Source organism: Thermobia domestica, chromosome 1 (assembly GCF_964235325.1).
Source record: "Thermobia domestica chromosome 1, izTheDome1.hap1.1, whole genome shotgun sequence".
Taxonomy (NCBI): domain Eukaryota; kingdom Metazoa; phylum Arthropoda; class Insecta; order Zygentoma; family Lepismatidae; genus Thermobia; species Thermobia domestica.
In genome coordinates, this window is record NC_137454.1 from 305,319,851 (window position 1) to 305,346,254 (window position 26,404).

General features: G+C 34.9%; 1 protein-coding gene across 7 annotated transcripts in view; it reads right to left on the reverse strand.

The window, feature by feature from the left end:
- Window positions 1–26,404, reverse strand: part of osa (trithorax group protein osa) — a 253,832-nt gene that overhangs the window by 103,606 nt on the left and 123,822 nt on the right. For all 7 annotated transcript variants that reach the window (XM_081727104.1, XM_081727113.1, XM_081727117.1 and 4 more), the window contains one exon: window positions 23,032–23,094. In XM_081727104.1, the coding sequence (XP_081583230.1) occupies window positions 23,032–23,094 (63 nt within the window). The remainder of the gene's footprint in view (window positions 1–23,031; window positions 23,095–26,404) is intronic.

The following is a 26,404-nucleotide window of genomic DNA, read 5'->3' on the forward strand; positions in this document are numbered from 1 at the left end:
TTCACAAATACTTTCCCCCAATCGTTTTTACCACCTCGAGAGAATCGAATTCCTCGTTTCCAAGTATGTTTAAAAGTTTGTTCGTTTGTTTCACCCTTCTCCCATGTAACTCAAATGACCACTTAAATTCACAACACTTTACTCACAAATTATATATGTACTCTATTTCTGGTGTTTTAGAGATTACTCTTCATCTTCCTTAATACACGAACTGAACACCGGTTCCAGCAAAATGATTATCATAAACATAAACAGACGATAAAATGTATATTTGAACACACATAATAAAGCTATCCAACTAGATTTAGATGATCAATAAAGAAATTGATATTTAGTCGGTTTTCCCCCCCTATTTTTGGACTTTAAAATTAAACACAACACCAGGGTTGCACAGTCACACAACTTTTCTTGTCGTACGCTACCGTAAGTTCAGAATCGCAGCCCGCCATGCCAGGCTAGTTCCCCCCTTTCCCATATGTGCAGAGCATGCAAGAGGGATCGGCGCAAATAACCGGGGCTCGGGAACATACGGCTGCTGGGCTCACCGACGACCTTGCTCAACGATCGAAAGTGGATCATGCAATTTTATCCTTCGTGCTTTCAAAATTGAAGTTCATTTCAACATACCTAACTGCATTATAATGATTTATCGTTTTGATAAATTGTAGCTCATATCTGTTTGTCACTCCTTTATAACTGGTTCTAAACCTTACAACAAATCCGCGCATAACAAAGGTCTCATATTTACAGTTAACCATCACCATTTAGAAGCAGGGAAAAAAATCAGGTTTATTGTATTAAAATACCTAAACAATTTCATGTTTATTATGAAGAAAAGGAAAGTTAACCATCCAAATTACGCATGGCAGTGATGTCATTCGCCCACCCACGTGACTTTCTTGAGCCGGAAACTCCTCTTTTCTCTGACGTCACAGCATCTTATCACACTCGCAAACTCACAAATAGAGAACTCCTCCCCAAAATCCTCGTATGCGGCAACGCAGCCTCACAGCTGATACGACGATTGAAAGTCTCCGCATTTCTAGGAAGGGGAGAGGGACGGGGGCGAAAGCACACGGCAGCCTCTCCACTCTCCTTCAATAGTCAGTCTTCACACTGCATTCGAACCGGAAGGGCAAACAACCATTCTCTCGCTCTCTCATCACTGCATTCGTAAAACAAAACTTCGGAACAGATTCGTTTATCTGCGTCGATCACAATATTTCTTTTGTTGCGGAATTAAAATAATCTATTTCATCTTGATATTGTAATTCTATATTTTGGGTGCATCCTCATTTACAGATTTATTTTCACATGGAAGTGCGTCGGGACCGTAATACAGCAAGTAATAGATGCATTAAAATATTAAATGATACTTTTGATAAAGTGGATACTTTCAAATAGCTAGGATCAATATTAACATAGGAAAATCATATTCACGAAGAAATTAAATGTCGACTAAAAGCAGGGAATTCATGTTACTATTCGGTTCAAAATCTCTGTTACTATTCGGTTCAAAATCTCTTGTTGTCGCGAATTCTGTCGAGGAATTTGAAGCTTAAAATATTCAAAACGATGATCATGCCTGTTGTTCTGTATGGTGCGAAACATGGTCACTTACTCTGAGGGAAGAACATAGACTGAAAGTATTTGAGAACAAGATCCTGAGACGAATATTCAGACCCAGGAGGAACGGGAATGGGGAATGGTAGAAACTTCATAATGAGGAACTACATAATTTATACGGTTTACCCAACATTGTTAGGGTCTTCAAGTCTAGGAGGCTTGGGTGGGCGGGTCATGTAGCTAGAATGGAAGAAAGTAGAAACGTTTTCAAAGTCTTGACTGGAAGACCAATCGGAAAACGACCATTAGGAAGACCTAGGCGCAGATGGGAGAACAATATTAAGATGAATCTCGCAGACTGGAATACAAAGTAGAAACTGGATGCAGTTGGCTAAGGATAGAAGTCAGTGGAGAGCTTTTGTGAACGCGGCATTGAACCTCCGGGTTCCATAGGCCATAGAGTTAGTTAGTTAGTTTCACCAGTGATGCAATGTTAGAATATTTGGCGACTATATGTTCGACTGTTTTCAAAAATATTGCGCAATACAATTTGCTTTCCCCAACAAAAACTATGTTCAACACAGTTCTAGCTTCAACTGCATCTCAATTTCAATGAACTTTCAGCAACTCTGCTCCCAGAAATATGGAAAAGAAAAACATATCAAAGATATTTGACAATGGTAATGATAACTAGTGTTTTGTTACGCAAAATATCATAGTGACCACGTTGGCCTGATTTATTTTGCGCAAGGAGAAATAGTATTATATATATATGGATCCATCTTTCTTTTTTTAATTTGGACCTTCTAACGTTTCACGATTATGTCCTGTAGGTTACAGGAGACGAATGATTATGAAAAATGGTGGAATAAGACTGTGGGAGAAAACAAGAACCCCCCCCCTACAAAAAACGAACTCAATGTTGTTCACCACAAACTCTCAGCTTGGGATTGAACCAGGAACCTCTCGCACCAGAGGTGAGCGGTCTAGCATTAAGTCACGGTGCCACCTAGAAACATCAGGACGAATCCGCGGGAAGTTTCTTAGTATGTTACTTAGAATTAAGGATTTCTATCCCACAGAGAAATCTCAAGTATGTCGATTCGTTGTAAAGTTATTATCAAAAGAACATATATCTGGGAACCTACGCTTTTGCAGTCGAGAATACAGCAAATGCAGGGACGTCATTTGGGAAGAGCAGGAACTAGCAACTGCCCTCATGATTCAAAAATGTATGCGTTTTAATAAATAATATATTAATATACTAATAAAAATGTGAAAACCTTATGTCGGTGGGCAGTTTTGTCCATCCCTTGGCAAAATCTGAAATGACGCTCTCCTCACTACAAAATGTGAAGGAAACAAGCCTATTATTCTCATGACTGCTACATATGTTTGTATTGCACTGGATCATAACCTACCCCAAATCTTACTGCTTATAGGCCTATTCTAACTTGAAGTATGGAGAGAGCTGAGGAGAAGTATGAAAGAGTTCACAGAGAAAATTTTAAAAAAAAAATCCACTGCCCTCAAGCAATATTCACTTTTATAGTTTCTCTTCATGGCTGATTAGATAATGCAATGCTTTTTGTTTGTGTGATACTGATGAAGAACTTGTCAAGGATGGAAGCCAAGTAGTAAGTCGAAATTCACTTGAACAGTAATACCTGTCGATGCTCAAACGATCAATCAAACAACTACAGGAGTGTCCCTGATAGATTTTTAACATTTTTATTTGTGTTTAAAAAAAAAAAATCCTCGAAAGGTTCACATTCTCCACAGTCGAGTGACAATATCTGAGTTTTCGACTGGTTCTGCAAAAATTACAAAAATGATTCAGTGGTGTTTGCTACAATACTATAAGACATCTGGAATTCATTTAGCACTAGCTGCATTCTCTTGATTTCACCTTAATAGGTGATGTGGTTTCTGTATGTAATTTTTTTAGGTTTATGAAAACATTACATTTTCTCGAAAGCCACGGATCGACTTCTTATACTGACACACACACACACATTTATATATATATATATATATATATATATATATATATATATATATATATATATAGTTTAAAATCTACTGATTGATGTGTCTCGTCTTCGGATATATTTATTTCGCTAAACGCTAATAATGTAGAACTATATCACCACACGATCATGCGAAATGATTATTTACTTATCGCTATTTTATTTCAAATATTACTTATAATCTTTTCCTATCGTATTCGTGTTTCATCACCAACTGATTCCGTTAGGTCGAGTCAAATGACGCAGATGTATTTGGGATTGAGACTTCGCTAAGCATTTATCATTTGATAGAAGTCCTTAATCATTTCCACCGAACGTAGTCCTCAGGAACCCCAGTTCATTTATCATGGTTTTCTTGCAGGTTGAATCCCAACACAGTGCCAACTTTCGTGTGGGGAATATTTTCGCTGGGCGGCGTCAGAGTCGATGGTTTCCTAGCAACCAGACTGATCCGTCCTCTCTTATTTGTAAGCTGCGGTGGTCAGACAGTCTGCTACGTTCTCAGCATAAATTGACATCCATCTCTGCTATATATACTATTTCATACACCACATTCTTCCCCCTTTGTAACGACTACGTTATCAAGGATGACTGTTAACACAGATTTAAAAAACAAAAAAGTGAGAACTACGATTAGTACCCGAATAACTCCCCCGATGCATCCCTACATACACATTAGCGAATCTCAGTTTAAAGAAACTATAAATGCAAGTTAGTTTCAAGCCACTGACGCTCACTAAACGTAGTACGTTATTGGTGTACTAATAAAACTAAAGATATTACAATAAAGTAACGAAATAGTAATTAAACCCGCGTTATTTACACAGCGCACATTTCTAATATGGGGGTGAATCTCCCTTTTCATTTCTCATTATATCTGCAAGTCCCATTATGAATACAAGTAAAGGACAAGAAGACTTTCAAAGGGAGTGAATTGCTATAAATGTCCATCAACCCGCTATGCGTAGCTCCTCTACTAGTTGCCTTTTACAAGGTTATCAACCTTAACGTCCTAGTGGTAATGTTAGGGTCAAAACGACGTCTAAAATGTGAAATGGAAAAATAAATACAAGTTTTTTGAACATTTGAATGATAACTGGTAAATCTATAAAAAATATTTGGAATCGACCAGCGAAAACGGCACGTCTCTAGCACTTGTAGTTTTCGAGATCTTATTGTCGAAAGGATTGGCCACAAACTTTTCTTGACCACAAACATATAAAATTAGCATTTTAATATACAGACTAGCTGAACCTGCGCTCTCTACACAGTGCATCATTCACATATGAGCATGAATCTCCTTGCCATTCCTCACATCTGTACATGTCCCTTTACAGACAAAAGTTAAAGATGTCGTGACAAAAATCGGCAAATGATACTATAAAGGGGAGATTTTTCGATTATTCTTTTCAATATCTCCACCATTTACAAGATTTGAGCCTACTTAAGGTTGAAGTTTCTAATTCATGTATGATCAGTGTTTGTTTTTCTTACATGTAGTATGTAATCAGCAAATACATTACATACACAATTAATTATAATGTCATTTATATATAATGTTCATTGGGTAAAACATTCCAAAAATAAAGATTCATCTTAGACTGGAAAAATTGTTGTCCTTCCTTTTTCATTATAATTTGGCCATGAAACAAACGCCTGAGACATATACAACCCCTATATACAACTGTATGCTGTTGGAATGTATAATGCGTAGGATATGGTGTTTTTTTTTTATTTGAACACTTCCAGTGTAATATAAAAATGTAATAAACAAATAATGACCCTGTTCTTTAAATATTCAATTAGAACTGGACAATCTATGTAAAATTTGCAATCGATCAGTGAAACCGTCATCTTTCTAGAGCCTGTAGTTTCCGAGATCTCACTGTCGAAAGGACTGACCACAAACATATAGTTTAAAAGAACTCTAGAGATGGCAGCACAATTCATTTCCACACAATTCATTTCCATTGACTTTGGAGAAGATTTGTTAAAACGCAAAGGCTTTGAACAATAATTTTAAAATAAAAACTTTATTTAAAAAAAGATGTATTTTAAATAATTTATTTAAAGTGCACATACTTTAAAATATTCGTCCTTTTAAATGTGAAATCACAAATAACCGTAAATCAAGGGTTTGAAATCCAAAGTTAGCGGGTTGGTGTTCAGGCGTTTTCATTGCTGTTGGAGCATTTTAATAGATAGATTGTAATAAGGCATTTAACTTATATGTAACTGATGATCCACAAATATTGGCAATTCTTTAAATACAAAGAGTAATGATCGTTGCAATATCTATGTTTATACTTACTATTTACACTGCCCTTCTGCAGAACACAATTATACATTAACCTCTACTACTAAGAGTCATACGTTTAATTTCATGCATGAGAATTTTATGACAGACAAATTTCATATTTATGGTGTTAGTCGCATACTCCCTGTATTTATTCTCGTCGCGTTTAATCAACTAATTGTTTTTCGATGCACAATCGTCTCATTCTTTTCATGTAAGCAGATCCTCAAGAAGTTGATTCCGTCGCATACTCCCTGTATTTATTCTCGTCGCGTTTAATCAACTAATTGTTTTTCGATGCACAATCGTCTCATTCTTTTCATGTAAGCAGATCCTCAAGAAGTTGATTCCGTCAGTTATGTAGATATTTTCGGGTAAGGAGGTTTTATCATTTCTTTCTCATTTCCGAAAGAAAGAAAAGTTTCACAGCAACCTTGTAATATATTCGGTTCGTCCAGAATACTTGAAGAAAAACAAACCTTCATTTAAATTTGATCACATATCCTACCGGAGAGTGAGTGCATGTTGACAAGATTATCTCCTGTGTGTATGCCAAGGTCTAGAAAGTGAGATATGAAGCCTTTACTTCATACCTCCACAGACCATTTCGAGCCATCTCGGAGGGGAAGTGATGGACCTTTACTTTTTACTTTGATACACCTATCGACCTTTTTTTTTTTTTTTCAGTCTCCCCGTACACTTACAGAAGGATAGAAAACTTTTTTTTTTGTTGTTAAAGTATTGATCACTAAATCTGTTAACTTGTAAATCAGTTATTTTTACAGTGATAACACAAATTATTACTTCATGCAGCCTAGTCCCTACACTGAAAATATTAATAATTAATGTATAACTAGACGTGAGAACGATTGGTCATGGATGTCCAAATTAGTTTAAGTATTTTATTTCTATAAGTGTACAACAATAATGTATTTTTACACTGTTATTTTTTTAATAAGTTTTGTCACACTCCCGTTTTTTTCTTTCATATGAACTTGCATCAGTCTGGATTAATGGCTGCTACTGTATTTCGCTTCTTATGCTGAATTAAAATTAAACTGTCGCTTTCAAAATCTCACCCTATACATCACTGGTCACAGCGTCTCTATGAGTAATAAAACTCGAAATTATGCTCACCAAACGTGTTCGTTGGATACCTACTTTAAAAGGACTGTATGAAGAAGTAGGTATCAAACATTTCTGGAGAATTTGTTTCTCACTTGGAATTCCTGTTACCCGTTTAAGTTCTACAATAAAAGCACGTGCTGAGTTTCGCTACAATAATACATTCAATAAACCATTTTGTAAATATACCTACTAAATAAAATTTGGTTTTGTTGCACTTGTTCCTTGTTCAATGTTCCTTGCCCAACTTCATTTTGAAAAGGTAGAACCATATCATTATATACACAATTTATAATATAAACCGGCTTTATTACAATTTTAACTTTTACCATATATCCCTATACGTGTATCCTCAAGCTACATGATTAAAGTAACGTACACAATTTTTAAAGCGAAAAATGACTATTCAATCTTTTTGAGATTGATTTTAAACCTTATGCTAAACCGATAGGCCAATATTTTATTAGACTTACGGCGGATAAGAGTTTGAGAACAACTTAAATTTTACATGAATTATTATTATTTTCACATCCGAATGAAATTAAGTTTGTTATATTCACAAGTGAACACTCTTAACGACTTAAGTTGTTATAATTGACCACCAAAAGGAAAAGAAGGGATTCATGACAATGTAGATTAAAAAGAATAGATTTACTAGTACAAATATAACTGCATTTTCCAAAAATAACTATATGCTGAAAAATGCAAATATCTATCTACCACTAAGTCTCTCTATTGTTTTAAAAAAGAAGTCCTTCATTGAATTTTAAAGCAAATTTTTATGAAACTGTATTTAAAACGTGGCTAATAAACCATGTCAATCACCTTCTATGCTTCAAATTAGCATTTAGTAACAGGATTGTTCAATTTATTTTTGTTCTAAAAATATTATTATTATTATTTGAATAACTTTTATCTTCGATTGCCCGTAGCTCGGAAACACGATGTCTGTACATCATATTTCATATGCGTACTAAATGCAAAGTCTATAATCATACCAACATTGATCCACATCGGATAAGTTCGACTGAACTCGTACGATAGTTGGGAGGGAGATCGAAGGACGAATTGTACAATTTCTGTGTCATAATGAAACACTAGATGTCAGAAATTATATATACGATACTGTGCTTAGGCATTAATCTTACATTCGTTTATCTGAAGCCTATCCTGAAATTCTACTTGTGTAATGAGTAGACTTCGGATCGATATGCACTAAAAAACGGCAAAATATGCATGCAAATATGCGCTAAAAATTACGAAAATATGCACTGAAAATATGCAAATATGCACTAAAAATTGTAAATATGCACCATTCAAAAGCTAAAGAAAATGAGGAATTTTATTATCTGTAGAGAAAAAAAGGGGATTACATGAACTACATATACTTGGTGTATAACTATGATGTATTTATGCTACAATATACAACTATGTACTTTTCGATGTTTCTGGCAAAAGTCTGTATTTATCTGTCAAAACATTACTGTATATGGAGAATGTCCTTTCCTTGTCACGGGTCGTTAAGAGACAGTATTTCAAAGAAGCAATGTTACTTGCCTATAAATCTGAAATTCGTCAGTCGTTGTTCCCAGGAACACTTTATTTACATTAGACAAGAATTTTATGCCAGAATTTTTCGCATCTATTGACTATGCATTTCGAAAAAATTCATGTCCGATTGGATTTGGTGGCGTCTGTTTCGTTATTGAATCAAACTGCTCAAATGCACTACAAAGTCCTAATCATCGCTTTTCTAATCTCGTTATGATTTTTGAAATTGCACTAAAATGAAAATGAAATGAAATTTTTGAGTTTTACGTCCCATGGTTATGCCGGTTAGGCTAAATGAGACGGTGATAATGAAAAATGAATGAAATCGTGGAATGAAGAAAGTGAGAGAAAACGGGAGAACCTCGAGAAAACCCACGCACGTGGTGTTTGTCCACCACAAAGTTCACTTGGCGGAAGCAGGGTTTGAACAACACAAGAGGTGAACGCTCTACCACTGAACCACTGCGGCCCCCATGAACTGAAATGAGTATTGATAAACGTAATGTCGCTTTTAATATTTTCAGCTCCGTAAGCCTTCAAAGCTTCTTGAATACATTTGGTGTGTGGTTGAAACAGCTCACAGGCAGTATGTGAAATTAAAATATACGTATACTTATATATATATATATATATATATATATATATATATATATATATATATATATATATAAATTTACAAATAAAAAAGAATGCGCCTAGTATCTGTGAATAAGGAATAAATATACTCGGAGAAACATTTCTAGTATAAACATATAATAAAAGCTACCTAGCGAAATCGAACAGGACTCACAAAAATTTCCGTTAAAGGTTTTAAAATTAACGAAGATAGATGTATGTTTTTTTTAAAAAAAATAGTAAAGTCTGCAGCAAAAAAAAAAAAAAAAAACCTGCAACATGAGCATGTAAATTTATTATGAAACCACGATGTCTTTGCTCCAAAATAAGTGTTCAGGGGAGGACGCCGAGGTTTATCCAGGCATAATTCGTGATTAGACGTTATGTTGATTCCCTGGACTGTTAGGCGTAGTTTCACAATAAACTTACATGCTCATGTTGCACGTTTTTTGCTGCGGACTGTGCATACATATAATGGACATAGCGAGATAAAATAAAATGTTGTACATAGGTGTTCCATATTTAATTACAGTATTTATTTGTGCTATGAATTAATACACATAAAACTTACAGTGAACAAAAGAGCCTACATACGGTTTCAAAGGCCAAGACAAAAAGTAGATGATATGCCCTTTTCAGCGCTCCTCCCTCTACTGTTTGAACAATTGTGTATATTATGTTCCTTGTTCCAGGTCTCTAAACCAGCTAGAGAACGAGTTATTGGTATTTGGAAATTACTATGTAAATTGCACTTTGTTTAAAAAGTCGCACGGTATCTAGAGCCTTATGTGGCGCTGGACTAAAGGTTAAATATGAAGGGTAACAAGTAAACGAAGACCTTTACAACGTAGTTCATATATCTACCCTCTTACAAAATGTCGAAGAATTTTCTAAATGCTACATTCCGGAAACTTGAAAATTTCCGTTAAAATATATATGTTAACATCCGTTCTTCGCAACACAGGTTCCTCCTAATCAAGAGAATTTAACCATGTTTTTTTTTTTTTTTTAACCTTTAAATTCATGGGACCGCGAAATATTTCCGTTTAAAATAATTTTCCGTTTAATAAGGGACCTGTTGAAGGCAGTTTTTACTGTATTAAAAGCCTGTATCCAAAAACCTTAGGTTCTTGTTTAAAAGAAAATAAATCTACTTGAAATTACTTTTTGTATCCAATTATGTGTAAATCCTAGAATATTTTCTTCTAGCGTAACATTGTCCGTTTCAAATAGTAATAATTTACAATTTATAATATAAATACTTTACAATGGAATAAACTGATTTGAGCGAGACATGGAGCATGAATGGAAATAAGGTAAAGTTATCGAAAACATAACAGAAGACTTAGTAGGAAAGTTACGTTTCGAGAGACCTGGGCCCGTATCAAAGCAATAAAAGCTTATATTTAAATACTCTCATAAACTCCTTAAAGGAAAACTTGGAAACTTATCTCAGAAAGTAAGTGCTGTGACGAGTTTTAGATTTTGTAACGCAAATATTTTAATTAATTTAGAGCTCATTTCCAAAGAATTGTTCATTCCTTCCCGAAATACATTTTTCAATGGTTTCTTTGCGATGAACTCTGTCGAACATGAAAAAAGCCACATCTGAGTTGTTTCATAGATGTATAAACTCCTTATTAGACTTTAAGCTGGTATGAAAATATAAGAAGGATAAACAATTAAGCGCTGCTGAAGTTTCAGCTTTTGCTGTCGAAAAAATAGAAATGTCCTCTTCTGAAATCAAGCTTGCTTACTTGGAAAATATTATTTGTTTAGCATACATTTTACATAATATATTTTCTTCTTGAATTGTTAACGTCTCTCAACTTCAATCCATTGTTTCAGAAGATAACTTTTTAGAAGATTTTTCGGGCCCATTTAGTTGTAGTGCGACATCTTTTGTCCAATTTTTGTCTACCCAAGAAAAAATGTGCCATTCAAGTTAACAAGGGAGGGTCATTTCAAAATTTCAGCCACTTCGATCACCTGTACTGCGACATTTTCAAATTTGAATTTTAACCAGCTCAGAATTTTGTCCATTTTTGTCCACCCAAGAAAAAGAATTATCATTCAAATTAACAAAAGAGGGCCATTTCAAAATTTCGTCCAATTCGACCACCTGTAGGGCGACATCTCTAAATGCGAGTTTTAACTGGCTCAGAATTTTGTCCAATTTTTGTCCACCCAAGAACAAATTTTGTACCATTCAAATTAACAGAGAGGGACATTTACAAACTTGGGCACTTCGATCACCTGTAGTGCGCGACATCTTCAAATTTGAATTTTAACTAGCTTAGGAGTTAGCCCAATTCCTGTCCAGTTTTGTCCACCTCAGAAAAAAATTGTAACTTCAAATAAACGAGGGAGGGTCACTTCAAAAATTGGCCACTTCGATTACCTGTAGTGCGATATCTTCAAATTCAAATTTTAATTAGCTCAGAATTCGTCCAATTTCTGTACATTTTTGTAGTCACAAACATAAATAAATGGAGGTTTGAGCCATAAGAAATAATGGCTCCAACCTCCATTTATGTTCGTGACTATACTATCAAAAAATTGTACTATTCAAATTAACAAAAGGAGGGCCATTTCAAAATTTTGGCCACTTCGATCACCTGGAGTGTGATATCTTAAAATTCGAATTCTAACTAGCTTAGAATTTGCCCTATTTTGTGTAGACTTTTACACCACCAAGATAGTTGAAATTCAAATTTGAAACTGTTTCACTACAGGTGATGCAAGTAGTCAAATTTTTAAATGACCGTCCCTGGTTTATTTCAATAGTACAGAATTTATTCTTCGTGGTACAAAAATGTTCAAAAATTCGACACAGTTCTGTGCGAATTAAAATTCGAATTTGAAGATGTCGTGGTACAGGTGATCAAAGTGGCCGAAATTTTGAAATGGCTCTCCCTCGTTTATTTGAATGGTACAAATTTTTTGAGAAGTGGACAAAAATGAACAAAAAATTGGACAAGATTCTGAGCCAGTTAAAATTCAAGTTTGAAGTTGTCACACTACAGGTGATCAATGTGAACAAGTTTTGAAATGGCCCTCCCTCCTTTATTTAAATGATACAACTTTTTTTTCTTGGGTGGACAAAAATGGGCAAAAATTGTACAAAATTTTAAGCTAGTTAAAATTCTAATTAAGATGTCGCACTACAACTAAATAGACCAAAATTTTTCTTTTGGCATTCTTATACTGCCACACAATTTCAAACCCCCACACACATAACAGTAGGTACTTTAATTACTGAGGTGAGTGACGTGGAAATTTTGTTGTAGATGATTTGACATTGTTATTTATATCTTCTTCCAAAAAGCTGACATTCATGCATCATTGCCGGGAGGATGATGAATCACTCACCCTTTTGTTATTCTCCTTTCACATAATCTTGGAAGATATTCTAAACTGACAACAATGAACCATTTAAAGATCTTGAGTCTATTTGTATTAGAAACTTGAAATTCCATTTATGAAGAAAGTTGTTGGTTGTTGAAAATTATCAATTTGGTCGTTCCTTTAAATATGCATTTATATGCAGTAACGACATAAACATGCGCTAACGTCCGAAATATGCAAATATATGCACTATAAAACTCTGCTATTTTACCCCAAAACACCTGGAACGAATTTCTGTTTAAAGAGCATATCGATATCACATCAGGAACAAAACATGCAAATATGCAAAAATCCGAAGTCTAGTAATGAGAGAGTACCCTTGAGAAATGAGTATAGTTTCATTAAAACTACTTCAATTTTCCATCCATTTTTCGAACAATTTTTTACCTATTCGAATAAGATTCAAACTATTATTCGTTACAATGATTTTGTTCGAATAACTTTATTTCTTGACCTTTTGAATCTGAAATAATTCTCGTAGATTCTTCTTTTTTAACACGCATCAATTATACATTATGAAGTATATTGAATAACCATTATTGTTCTACAGAATCAACCAACGCCTGATGTATATTTTTTTAACAAACATACTATTGATGAATTAGTACTAATTTGTATATAACACAGCGGATGAGAAATGAAATCGCGTGTATTTAATTGACACACAATGTGGACGGACGTTTTCATGTTACACAGCTTGTTATAGAAACTCATTCAACTACATATATGTGATGGGAGGAGAAACGTGAACTAAAACGGGATGTTAGAAAGAGATAAACGAAAACCTTTATTGAAGTTCGGGTGGGTTGGGGAAGGATGACTGTAGTAGCGCGCCCGAGGATGCCGATGAACGTTGCTGGGGTGAACGGTTGCTATGGCAACTAACTTCTGCGCACCGTGTCGCTCGAATCCGCTTGCCGCAATAAATTCCGTGGCATTTGGAGGAGCCAGGGACCTAGAGCTGCAACTTGGGGAATCATTTATTACAGGGGAAGCAACGCTAGGGGGTAGGAACCCCCTCGGTCCCTGGTTCATACTGGTTTTCATCCGACGTCGACCAGCCACACCACCACTACTACTATCATCGCTACCAGCAACCAGCAGTAATGTTGGCGCTGTTCTGGGCAGAACGCAGGAAAATCAATATGAGACGAGCGAACTATGCAGGGGTAGCCAAGTGTTTCCATAGCGACGGTATCAGCTCGGGTTTTGAGTCAGGACATTGAAGAACGGGCGCTTGTCTTTTTTGCCCCCTCTTTTTATTTTTCTTCGGGAATTAGAAAAGCGTAGGGACGAAAGACAAGAAGGGAAAATTACGTGCCCTCGGCTCGAGTGATGTGTAAGCTAGAGTTAAAAGGGAGAAGGGGGCACATTGTGATCAAAGTTGTGCGCGAAGCTTTACGGCGCAGATTTTCCTTTCGCTGATGCTGTAACGATTACCATACATACGCTGGCGTCAGTAAATGACAAACAGGCGCAGCACTGTTTCAGACTCATGTATAAGCTAGATTTACTACTACTACAGAGAAATCTAAATTATCTAATGCCTTTGAAATGTAATGTACCGTAATGACAAATCGCATTAGCAACAATCTCGAGATAGGTTTAGTCCAAATGGTTCATAAACGTATGGATATTTTCAGACTTACAACTTTTTTTCATAGTCGGTTTCATATTCATTACGTTAAGAAATACAATCGTATTATTATTTTTAAGGTAAATACTCGGTTCACTACATTATTTACTTATTAAGGTAATACCGCAATGTTTGAATGCTTATTGGTTTTTCGCCCTTTTTCGGCACCGAGATTATATACGATGCGATGGTAAATATAGAAATTATAATATTCGATTTTTCATTAAAGTGCATTAAATACGTAATTACTCCCCCGATTACGCAGGCAAATAAAAAAAGTATAATATTAAGAAGCATCAGAAATTATTCTTATGCTAAGTTTCCGCAAATTCGAATTAACGATTGGGTTACGGCCTTCTATGTACTATGCCACCCGGAATATTGTACAAGAATTGAGCGTTCTCTAGAGACTGCAATATACTGTGTACGAGAGGGAGCAAAGTAAACTGTTGGTATCGAGCATTGGTCGACTGGTATCTTATGTCCATCTTAGCGCTAAGTCTATATGAAAAGAGATCGGCGTTTTAAAGCCCGGATCTGTTACTGCATCCAAGACAGTAAGTACGTGCATTAGCTACCAGTCATGAAGATGCACTGGTGGTATTTGACGATATAATCCCTAGATCATAAGGTCATTGTAAACACTCTTGAAATTACTAGAAGATCAAAATGAGAATGTTACATACAATACGGTTCTGCGCTATTCTTTTTAATCTGCCACAACCAACATAAACACTATTTTTAACTAATATACTATACAGTAATCTGTATTCCTTCTGCTGTCCCTTCTGAAGGTACGTCCCTCTCTTTTTCACACAAAAATATTACATAGATTCAACGCTACAACAATTACATCTCCTCTACATAATTTTTAGACTTATGTTTTTTTGTAAAAACGATATAGAGAAACATGTAACACTTCTTTATCAGTCAACGCATTGATTTCAGTATTTCGTTTGCCTACTTCTGACGCTACTTCAACGTTTCCACCTTTAAGCTTTTACTGAGAACTATAGCTTTTACTGAGCAACGTTTTTCTAAGACTTTTTCCTCACTATCCGGAATGGAAAAGAAACTTCGTGGCTTTAATTACATTCATCGCTCAAGAACCGGACGTCAAACCCGTATTTGAAGTGAACACACTCCTGAAATTTCAATCGCGCTTCTTCAATACAAGGTAATCTACACTGTATCACTAAGATTATATTAACATAAGAAAAATGAAAATTGTATGCATTATTATTATTACACGCTTTAAATCTATAAAAATAAAAATGAAAGTGGCTCTATAGTTGTGACTTGAACCACCTGACCGATCTTAATCAAATTTTCAACATAGATGATGTTCGGGCCTGGGATGGTTTTTATAGTTTCACTTTGACGGGGCAACTTAGTGGAGAGGGAAATATATAAAAATAATCCAAAATGACCGATATTGTCGAATCCATAGTTTTCGGAGTCGCTGAGAGGAACGGTGACACTTCCGATGCTGTTTATATCCAAATTCAGTCCCGCAACTTCAGGGAGAGGGATATAAAAATGATCGAAAATGACCGATATTAGAAAACTCTTCAGTGATAGTAAATTGACCGATTAACAGAACATACTACTAATTTTTCTTATTTTAATCCAGCGAAGCGGGTAATTGACGCTAGTATGCTGATAAAACTGAAACTATCATTTGCAGGATAACGTAGGTTACAGAAATAATTAGGTCCAATGTGCAAAATCATATACTTACTTCCACGAGATACTTCCTAGATTTTCTTACAGTTTCTCCAGAACAAATCAGTATGATAATTAAATGTAATAATTAATTAAATATTGTCTCTCTCTCGTATTTCTCTTCTAAAATCAGAGCCCTTGGCGCCCTACTATAAGTGATTCTCTAAACCAGCGTTTCCCAACCTTTTTCAACTTGCGGCACACTATGGGTGTAACTTGAATTCTCGCGGCACACTCATAGTTATTATTATTTGTAAATATATATAATACCGTGATATTTTTTTTTTCTGTGATTACTGATCTCCTTCTCACAGAGAAGAAAGCTCAATCACTGGTTCTTCCCCGTGGTAAATCATTATGCTTATTTTTAATTCTAATTTAAAAATAGAAAACAATTGCAATGAAATATTGGACTCAGGTTTTTAAAACTAAGCTTTCTTTTTCGAAAACTGTATCCAACCTTTCACTAAGAAGAAAGATCACTAAATAACGAACGAACAAACAAATCTCTTTTAGTTTTAAAACACAAATGTAGGTAATTTGTATGCATGTTCGCTTTGTAGAAAGGATTGAATGATATTTTAAAATTTCAAGTTACGAAATAGTCTGCAGCAATAAAGAAGCAATAATAGTCGTAACAATGATAACAAATACTTTTTTCAACATTAAAAATGTACAGAAAAGTAACACAGTATGAAACTTAAAGTTGTAAGTAGAGGTTCATAATAAGGTGAAATACAAATATACATTTTACCTTTGACTTGCGATTTGATTGCTATAGAATTAATAATTTGTTTCGATTTCCTCGCGGCACACCAGCGGCCCATTCACGGCACACCAGTGTGCCGCGGCACACCGGTTGGGAAACGCTGCTCTAAACAATTCCAACCTTCAATGAATGTTGGGGAGGACATGGTGCTGTGGTAGAGCGCTTACCTCTGGGGCGTAGGGTTTCTAGTTCAATCCTCAGCCACGTAAGCCTGTGATGGGCATCATCATGGGTTTTCTCGGGTACTCCAATTTTCTCTCACATTCTCATTCCACCGATTCTTCCATCATTCACTTTCATTAATTGTCCGTATCCCTTAGTAAAAACCATTTTCCAAACAGACCTCACAAGAAGTTTTGCATATTTGAAGTACTGGAGTTGTATTTTAGCATTCGTTACAAAAATGAAATCTTTTGAATTTAACCACCCAGGATTATACCCTTCAGATCAAAAACACTGCTGAAAATGGCGTATTTGTGGAAAATATTTAAAATTATTGTTATTTCCCATTTATTAGCTGTAATTACAACAAGTTCTTGCAATTACACGATTTAAGCAGTGTTGCAAACTTCAGCAATGTTTATCATATCTCAGGAACGGTTTGATATATTGAAGTGCTGTAAATAACAAAATAAGTTACACATCCATTACGAACCATACAAGTAACTAGATATGATATTTATCTCAGCATTTTTTCGAAATAAATGATTTCAAAAAATTAAAATTTTCAAGCTCTGGTAACTTCGTTTCTATTCATTCGAAACAAGTCATACGATGACCACGGTATCCAACACTAAAGTACTTTCGATGTGTATTATCCTATGCATCTCCATTGTGCTGTATGTGCGTTAGAGGCTTCCGAACTTTGGATGTGTGATACTATAACATCCTTAGTTTGCAATACTGAATAATAAAAGTGTTATTTTATGTTTGACAAGTTGATTTGAAATATGTAATAACCTGACGTAGTGCCATTTGAAAACAACTTTATATTGAGTTGGCAACACTGTTGGGTCTTTCTGTTTAATACATACAAAGATGTCCCCTCCTTATAGATGATTCGTGCAAAGTTTCACTCTTCTCTTAGTTTGTCCGTTATAGCGGATGATCAAGATAAATTGTTCACCCTGTATATTCGAAGAGTGAATTCCATCTTCCCTCGCCTCCTTTGTTCGATTATTGTAACTGAACCGATAAACCTATAACTTCTGGTTAGAATATTGCAATCACATCAATAGTTACGTAACTTGAACGAAACTCAATTGTTTCAAAAAAAATCTACATAAATTCAGACTTCAAAATTTTCTCTGATGAATATCTTCGAAATTTTATATTTAGTCTCCATTGATTTTTGTTATATGCATTTCAATTTCAGTTTTCTAAATAAAATAATAATCAATAAATAATATAAAGCTATACTTCTTTGTAGTTTGGATGTCCAGATCGTTAACTTTTAGTAATATTTTTATTGATTGATTAATCCTTAAATTACATGCAATATATGGATAATTTACTTTACATATAATAACCACAAGCAGCATTATTTAAAAAAAAAAAAAATTCCCTTTCAATCTGTTCTTGAATTCTTTGACGTATATGTGGTACTTTAACAATGAGAAGCAATATACTGCACATATAAACTACATAGCATTTCCGGTTGCATAACAGAATAGGATATATATAGGTAGTAGATTAATTTTACAGTAAAACTATAAGCTAGAGTGAAAATTATGTGAAAAATAGCATTTTCATTGAGTTTACGTATCTGTATAAAATTTTACGAGCTCTACGTTGAAGTGTATTACATTCAAGTTCCAAGGCTTGGATCTTACGAATACCGAAACAAAAAAGTAACCTGATTAGTTTTACATTGAAGCGGTAAGCTAGGCTGAAAATTATGTAAAAACTATTGTATTGCCATCGAGGTTACGTATCTGTACAGAGCCTCCAACATCTAGTTAATGTGTGTGTAATTGGAGTTTCAAGATTATACTCAAAAAAAAGCACAGTGGCCTAATAAAAGGCGTTGGACTAGTAAAAAAGAAAAAAAAAATTTCTACGGCAACCTTAAAAATTCCAAGATAGACTAAGAAAAATACAAATTGCGCGAATTTCCATTATCTGACAAAAAAGTCCATATATTTTCCAGGATTCATATCAATCAGTACAAATACAGTTAAGAACTAGTAAGACAAGTAAGCCTATATGATACAAATAAGCTTATTTTTATTATTATTATTATTATTATTATTATTATTATTATTATTATTATTATTATTATTATTATTTAGTATTTATAGATGTTGTGTTGCAATATTTATTTTTGTAAAATACTTCCCACGCAACTTTCATTATAAGACCGAAACAAAACCCTAGTATAGTGGAAGAGAAAATACACCAATCGTGTTCTCTCTGACGCTTAAATTTAATGCATATATCAAGCAAATTAAATTTTATTATTGTACAGCCACGTAAATTGTTAACCCATACATTAACGTGACCAAAAAACAACAGAAAGACTGGCCTTTCTCAACTGCACGCAGCGCTACTGCAATATTTGATCTGCAGAAACACGTTCGTTCGTAGTTGTTCTTTGGTATCTAAATACGAACGGAAAAGACAAGGCCAAAGCCCGCGTAGTCCAGCTTGAACCTCGTTCTTTTCCACTCCGCTCTGAATTTCCCCCGGCACTCCACTCACAAACCGCCAACCTGCATGGCTGCTTTTTGCTGTAGCTCGGCGCAACCACTCGCCAGTTGCTCTTCTAGTCCGACACGTCTTTCCACTGCTGATGCTATTCAAAAACACGAGCTGAACGAAAAAAAGTGAGTTTTGGAACTGTTTACCTGAATACCCGAGCCAAATTAAATTAAAAATTATACAGAAAAATATATTTTAAATATTTATTCCTAAAAGTACGATCATTACTCTCGGACAATCACCAATTAGCGACAGCAAAATTTCATAAGTATAAAATACAAATTTTACGAAGCTTTTATTCGCACATTCTTTGCACGTAATATTTATAAAGGAATTGGTTATTTACATCAACTACTTTTTTTTTTCTTTCTTTCTTTTCCAGGGAACGATTCAGTGACTAGCCAACGCGATAACTGGCGGATGAATGCTGCGATGCTTACACGTTTCCTGGCCAAGAACGAATGAAAGCCTTCGTTTGCTAAGCTGACTTCGCTCTACACTGATGGAACATGGAAGTGTGGTGGTGACTAGGGAACTTGCACAACGTATTACGGAACACGCTATTTTCAACCTTATTGCCATGCCATTTCGTGTTTTTCTTTTTAAGAAAAAAGCGCTGTCGAAGCCCGTCAGCTGGTTCTGAAAAACATCGGAAAAGTATATGCTCCGCCCAGCCACAATGTCAATATCACTTTGATCACCAACGTAACCAATACCTACGAAGTGCAATCATATACAGGCAATAATTTTAAACAGACACAACTCTTGAAACTAATGTATAAAGACGGTAAACCGATCCATTCTCTTCGCTTGTCATTTACTCGGAACGCAACGAACCGTAATCCCTGTTTTTCTCCTTGCCATTACGAAGAGCTTTAGCGCCCATTCCTAATTCTACTTCTACCTTAAAATATAACTTCCTCTATTTTTTTAAGAAATAAAAATAAAAACAAATCATCATGGAAAACTACTACAATTTGTCAGTGACGTGTAGGACCCATAAATCAATCTTTGTATCACATATCACAGTGATTTGAAGGGGGAAAAATACGTAATGAAAATCAAAGTAGATATGAACAAGGCCGGATGTTTTCCTTTTTAGTCAATTACTAATTTTGATTTCTTGAAACACCTTCTAAAGAAAACTTCACAGATTCGACATGGTTGGTGACGGTATTACTTCGTTGTTTTCAAAGTGTCATTGAATTGTTCGTTAGTACTGCTTACGTTGTCAAATTCTACTTTATCAACAGTATCTGAGAGCTCAAATACACTGTTATTTACATTTCCTTGGTTTCATAACTTCAAACTTGTATGTCTGAAATGCCACAACACTAAACATACAGGCACGTAAGCTACATTATAATTTTGGTACAGAACACTTAAGTTTCATTCAGTTTAAGTACCCTTTTAGCTCTCGATTTAACACAAAAATGATTTTTAGTTTTATGTCCCGTGAATATCATCTGCAGCACACACGAGGTGAGTGATTAACGAAAGTACAAGATTGTAAGAGAAATGGGAAACGAGAACGTGGAAGGAAACGAATGAACCTCTAGAAATCTGATAGATCCGATGCCCACCATACTCATCTGGAATCGAATCAGGGGTTAACGCACCAGAGATGAGAGTACTACCATTGATTTGCTGTCCCCGACATTTGGTTCAAAGCTCCTTTTTCTTTTTTTTTAATCCACATTGTCGATGTCTATAGTTCCCAAGAAAGCCTCATATGATAGTTTTGAAGACTTAATTTTTGTAGTTATTTTAGTTAATAATTTACATGAAAAAGTATAACACTCTAACATAATAAGATGACGGTCAGAAAAAATATCATTCATTTATATTTTCAGAACTTTTTTTTTTTCATATATTTCATATTTCTTTACAATATAGCACTTTTCACAACAGGCTCAGAAAGCTGCTTGTCCCCCGACTCCTAAACTAAAGTAAGCTTTCTGGTAAAATTAAACAAATTTTGTTATGATCATGATGATAAAGTTACTCTATTCACGTAACTTCTCTCGTCCGAGAGTTGTTTCGTTTCACTACATCCAAATTAGAAATGTGAATTTTTGCCTTTCTATGCACATGCTACTGGGGTCGATTCAAAAGGAGACGGAATTCAAATCATTCACTGTCATTAAAATTATTTAAAATCAGTTCTATGCAGGGTTGGCAAAAACCATGGTTTTTATTGAAAAAAACAAAAATCAGTTTTTTTTTTTGTTTAAACCCTTTTTTAACGTTTTTTTTTTTAATTTGCTCTATGTATTTATATCACATATCGACAGAAATAAGTTTGTTTCGCCTTGGTGTTATTATACAACAACCACGTTATGCTGAAAGGGGTGACATAAGCTTAAAGCGGAATAAAAACGGCTTATCGGCTTACATCCGAGAGAAATTGTCCTCCATTTGAACTCGAAACCGGGACTAATTGGACATAAATGCGATACGTTTGCCGACTCACTCACGAAGGACTCTTGATAAAAAAAAAAATTAAAAAATAAAAAAACACGATGTACTGATCTTTACATACTTATTAATATAATTATCAAGAGTCATTTCAAATGGACAAAAAGATAAAACAGCTGCAGAAGTGAAACCATTGTACAGAATGACATATGGACAATTTTAAAATACTACAGAGTACAGAAGAACTAATTTAGTCCAAGTTAGTTCACTACGGCTTTTATTAGTCCAAGTTAAAGAAATACCACGACTTAATTTGCATATCAGTAAGAAAAGTGAATAAAGATACGAATTATTTGAGTCCACTTTGGCTCTGACTAATTTATACATAAATAGATACCAGAGATATTTCTGATTTCAATAAATGTCTCTCGTGAGGTTTGTAAGTCCCCCACCCCATCCCAAAAAAAAGTACGGCATTTCGATGTATTTTATCAATAGTAAATATTATTAAAACGAAACAATATTTAGAATTTTATTTGAATGCAATTGCGTAACAATAACAAACTCTAAAAAGAAAATTACAAAAGGAACATTCATAAACTTATAAAAAAAAAAAATATCTTTAGTAGTTTAATATCTCTGAGTAATGAATGAGGAATTTAGGTCTGAATATAATACGAATAATATACGAGAGTGAAACGTGATAACTCAAATGTGTGTTCAAGTCAAAATTATGAAAAATGTGTTGCAGGTTAGAAAGATAATCGTAGCTCAGTCGAGGGGTTGGCAGTGGTGCCAAGGGTCACTACTCTTTGGGATACAACCTTGGAGTGGACAGCATCATATCCGTGTATTTGCTCAAGTTTCATAAATTATTTTCCCATTATTTAGTATCATACCGTTTCCGGGACATCCTGAACCTAGGTGAATATGAGAGCATTTTGAACTCTTATTTATATACTCTAGAAAAGAAACATATCTTAAGATAAATTACACAAAAGACACAGGTGAACCAAGTCTCAGAGGATAAATGAAGCGTCGGAACGGCAAACATGTTTAATATACTTCTTACTTAATCCATTGATATATATAGTAAATGGTTTAAAAACATCACAATTAGGCAAGACATTACCCCAATTTATTTCATTTCTGTAACTAATCCCTAGAAAATTATATAAGTAGTAGTACTCACCCCTGCATCAGGACCATGTGTATTTGGTGTCGACGGTTGCTGTGGTCTACTTGGATACGGCGACTGTAATAATAATAATATATAAATTAGTATCACCAAAGCATATTGTTTTACTTTTTTTTCTTTTTTTTAATGATAAGTATATCCTGACCAGGATAGCAGTGCAGTTTTGGGAGGATGGCGCTGCTGTTGTGTTTACATCAGTTTCTTGGCAAGCGCGGTGGGACAAGGGAGCGGAGAGTTTCACTCTGCAGTGTATCCAATGCTTTTTAAAAGTTGCAGTTTAGATGTAATGCATAGCCGAATCTCTTTACGCTTAGTAAAGAATGCCGTAAGTTAAGTGGTCGTAGTAAATCATTCCTGCAGTAATACAGATGTATTGTGAATAGTGATATATGAATGGAAATTACTAGAGACAGTCACCAGAAAATAATAAGTACATATCCTACATATTCTCTCGTCAAAAACTTCGGAACGAGTCGAATCGACCAATTTTAATTAGTTTTTTCTTTGCCACAGAGAGCGTCTGATCCTTTGTACAATGCTGAGGCTAGTTTGTTCGCAAGTTAATATGGAGCTTTTATTTATTTATTTATTTTGCTTGATACTTAAAATGTTCTGTAAATAACTTCAATAAGTTTTGAAACTGTTTGTCTTAACTTGAGCCAGGAGTTGATTCAGGCTGAATGTTTAGGGGAGACGGTCGTTCGAAGTCAAATCAAGGTAAGAGTGTATTGAAATAATAATAATAATAATAATAATAATAATAATAATAATAATAATAATAATAATAATAATAATAAATTAGAAAAGGAGAAGTAGCTACTGTTTGCAATTTCTAGAACAGAAATGGCCACCTGCGATTTCGAAGGTGGACATTTTTTTGAACAAGAACGCCAATGTAAGTAATTTCTTTCTATTTATTGCTTCATTTGGCTTCTGCAACGTAAAACAAAAAAGTAAATCCTACCTATTTTAGGTTTCATTTTACATCTATAATACAAAGGTGAAAATTCTTAGGTTTTATTTTTGAAATAAAAAAAATATCCTATTCTGGGGGAGGGGCAATCGCCCCACTGGATCCGCCCCTGACTTGAGCATATGCATGAAATGGTTTATTACGAACAGGAAAAAAAAACTGTGATAGATTGATTACAAGTAATCCGGTTAGAAACACTGCTGCTTGCATTTTAGTTCCAAAACCGGCCGCTCGCACTCGTTCGCTGGTCAGGTAATACTACTTTTATGTCTATAAAAGTTATCGGTAGTTTTAGAGTGAGTGTGAATGGTACCGTAAAATACAAGCTACTTATAGTGCAAGTGTCGACATTTTCTCTTGCTTTACCTCTACACAGATGCGTAGGAAAGAAATTTTTAATAGGAGGGGGGGAGCTAGAAGTTCAACGGTGGTTTTTAGACCTCACATGTCAACGTGAGTGTATATTTTGTGTACTGGAGTCGGGACTCCTTAAGTTAATTTACAATTCTTCTCACAAATTAAAAACAAAATTCACCATCGAGCTATTTCAGGACATAATCTTATCTTTGTGTAATGTGAACTGTCATGTATAGAAATAAATATACTGACGTGAATTGAGGTTGAAAACAACTTTTTTAAAAATATATTATATGGTCTTTAGAAAATCTGCCAGCTTACAACGTCAACATTGAAGTTACGTTACCTAAGCAGCTTACAAATCGCTACACAGTATACCGAAACGAGTTGCTGTCTTCTTCCTGATCAAAACTTCGAGAATACAGGGTGGCCCAAAAGTACGCATACAGTACCGTACTGATCAGCTCATTGCATTTTATACAATTTCTGATTTTGGACTTAGTTTCTTTATTATTTGTTTTCAATGTGTTTTTACTTGTCTTAAGCTCGGAACAGCCAAAGAAAATAAACAAACTAGAATGTTATACTTGATTCATGGGGGTGGGGTATATACCTACTTTTGGGCTACCCTGTATAGCACAGCATGTACCTGTATAGCATGTATTATACGTAATTGCAGAAATAGTTTTTTTTCTGATTTTTGTTTTCTACAGATAACTTTTTATTTAGTTAGCCTTTTCAAAACAAATGTAGATGTGTAATTAAATCGGAAAATAAGTAAAATCGTTTGCCTTTACATGCCCTTTAGGCTAAAGAACACGAATTTTTAATGAAAGTTAATGATCACGAGGAAACGCTAGGATTTGAATGTAAGAGGAAATGAGATTTTTTCGTCCTTACGCAACATTGAACTTATGATGGACTGGTCCTATGAAATCCGGTGACGTCCCACGGATATGCTGGCTAGGCTAAAGGAGACACTGATGACAAATTAATGAAATGGTGGAATGAAGAAAGTGGGAGGAAACAGGAGAACCCCGAGGAAACCAACGCACAGGGTATCTGTCCAGCACAAAGTTCACTTGGCGCGAGTTGGGATCGAACTAGGGAACCCAAGCACCAGAGGATAACGTTCTACCACTGAGCCACCGCGGCACATCGTGAGTTCGTAGACCATCATGTAAGATCAACCCTCACAGGCGTTCTCCACCATATTATCTTCCATCTAAGAGAGTTTGATTACAGAACCACATCGAAGATCCTGGCTGGACTCAAATAGATCCAAAAAACTGTTACAGAAAATGCACAAGATCAACCACTGTATCATTGTATTCTGAGGATCAATATTAAGTCAGAAAATATTCATAATGAAGAACTTACCAGGTGTTCAGGAAAAGAACTCATTCACGAAGAAAGTAGGTATAAGACGAATTAATATGTCGTCTTATAGGATGGGAAGTGAGTCAGATCTTACACATGTTTGGAATTCCACTGAGGTTGCCAGAATATCTAGATTACACATATAAATTGAGTTTATCGAAACTGATAATTCTGTTTCAATGACTAAAATCAATGATGATTTCAGGTAGTGACACGGGGAAAATTTCCTATTAAAAGTTATGAAATTTTCCCTCTGGGGGACGCATCTGCCGTAGTACTCGATGTAGATTATCAGTACTTTCACAGTAGTATTCACACCCACTCTGACTATAATCACTAACAAACTAAATGTATATTAACGGCGATTTGGGTTTTGTTGAAAGAAAATTAACGATCTCGTAACATGACTTCAATTTGTAAAACTAAAAATCACTACGGAAATTACTGTCAACATGACTAAGGAAATCGTGCCTACTAGCATACGTTGCCTCTGAAGAACTAAACACTGGAGATACTGCTATATCGTAAGTAAATAGAGACACCTTACAACTTAATGGTTTTCAGGTCATTAAGTCATAATATGTTTGTTATTCCAGCTATGGACACTGTACAGATTCCAGAATGATGGCGCGACCCCAAAAGCTAAACGATTTCGAA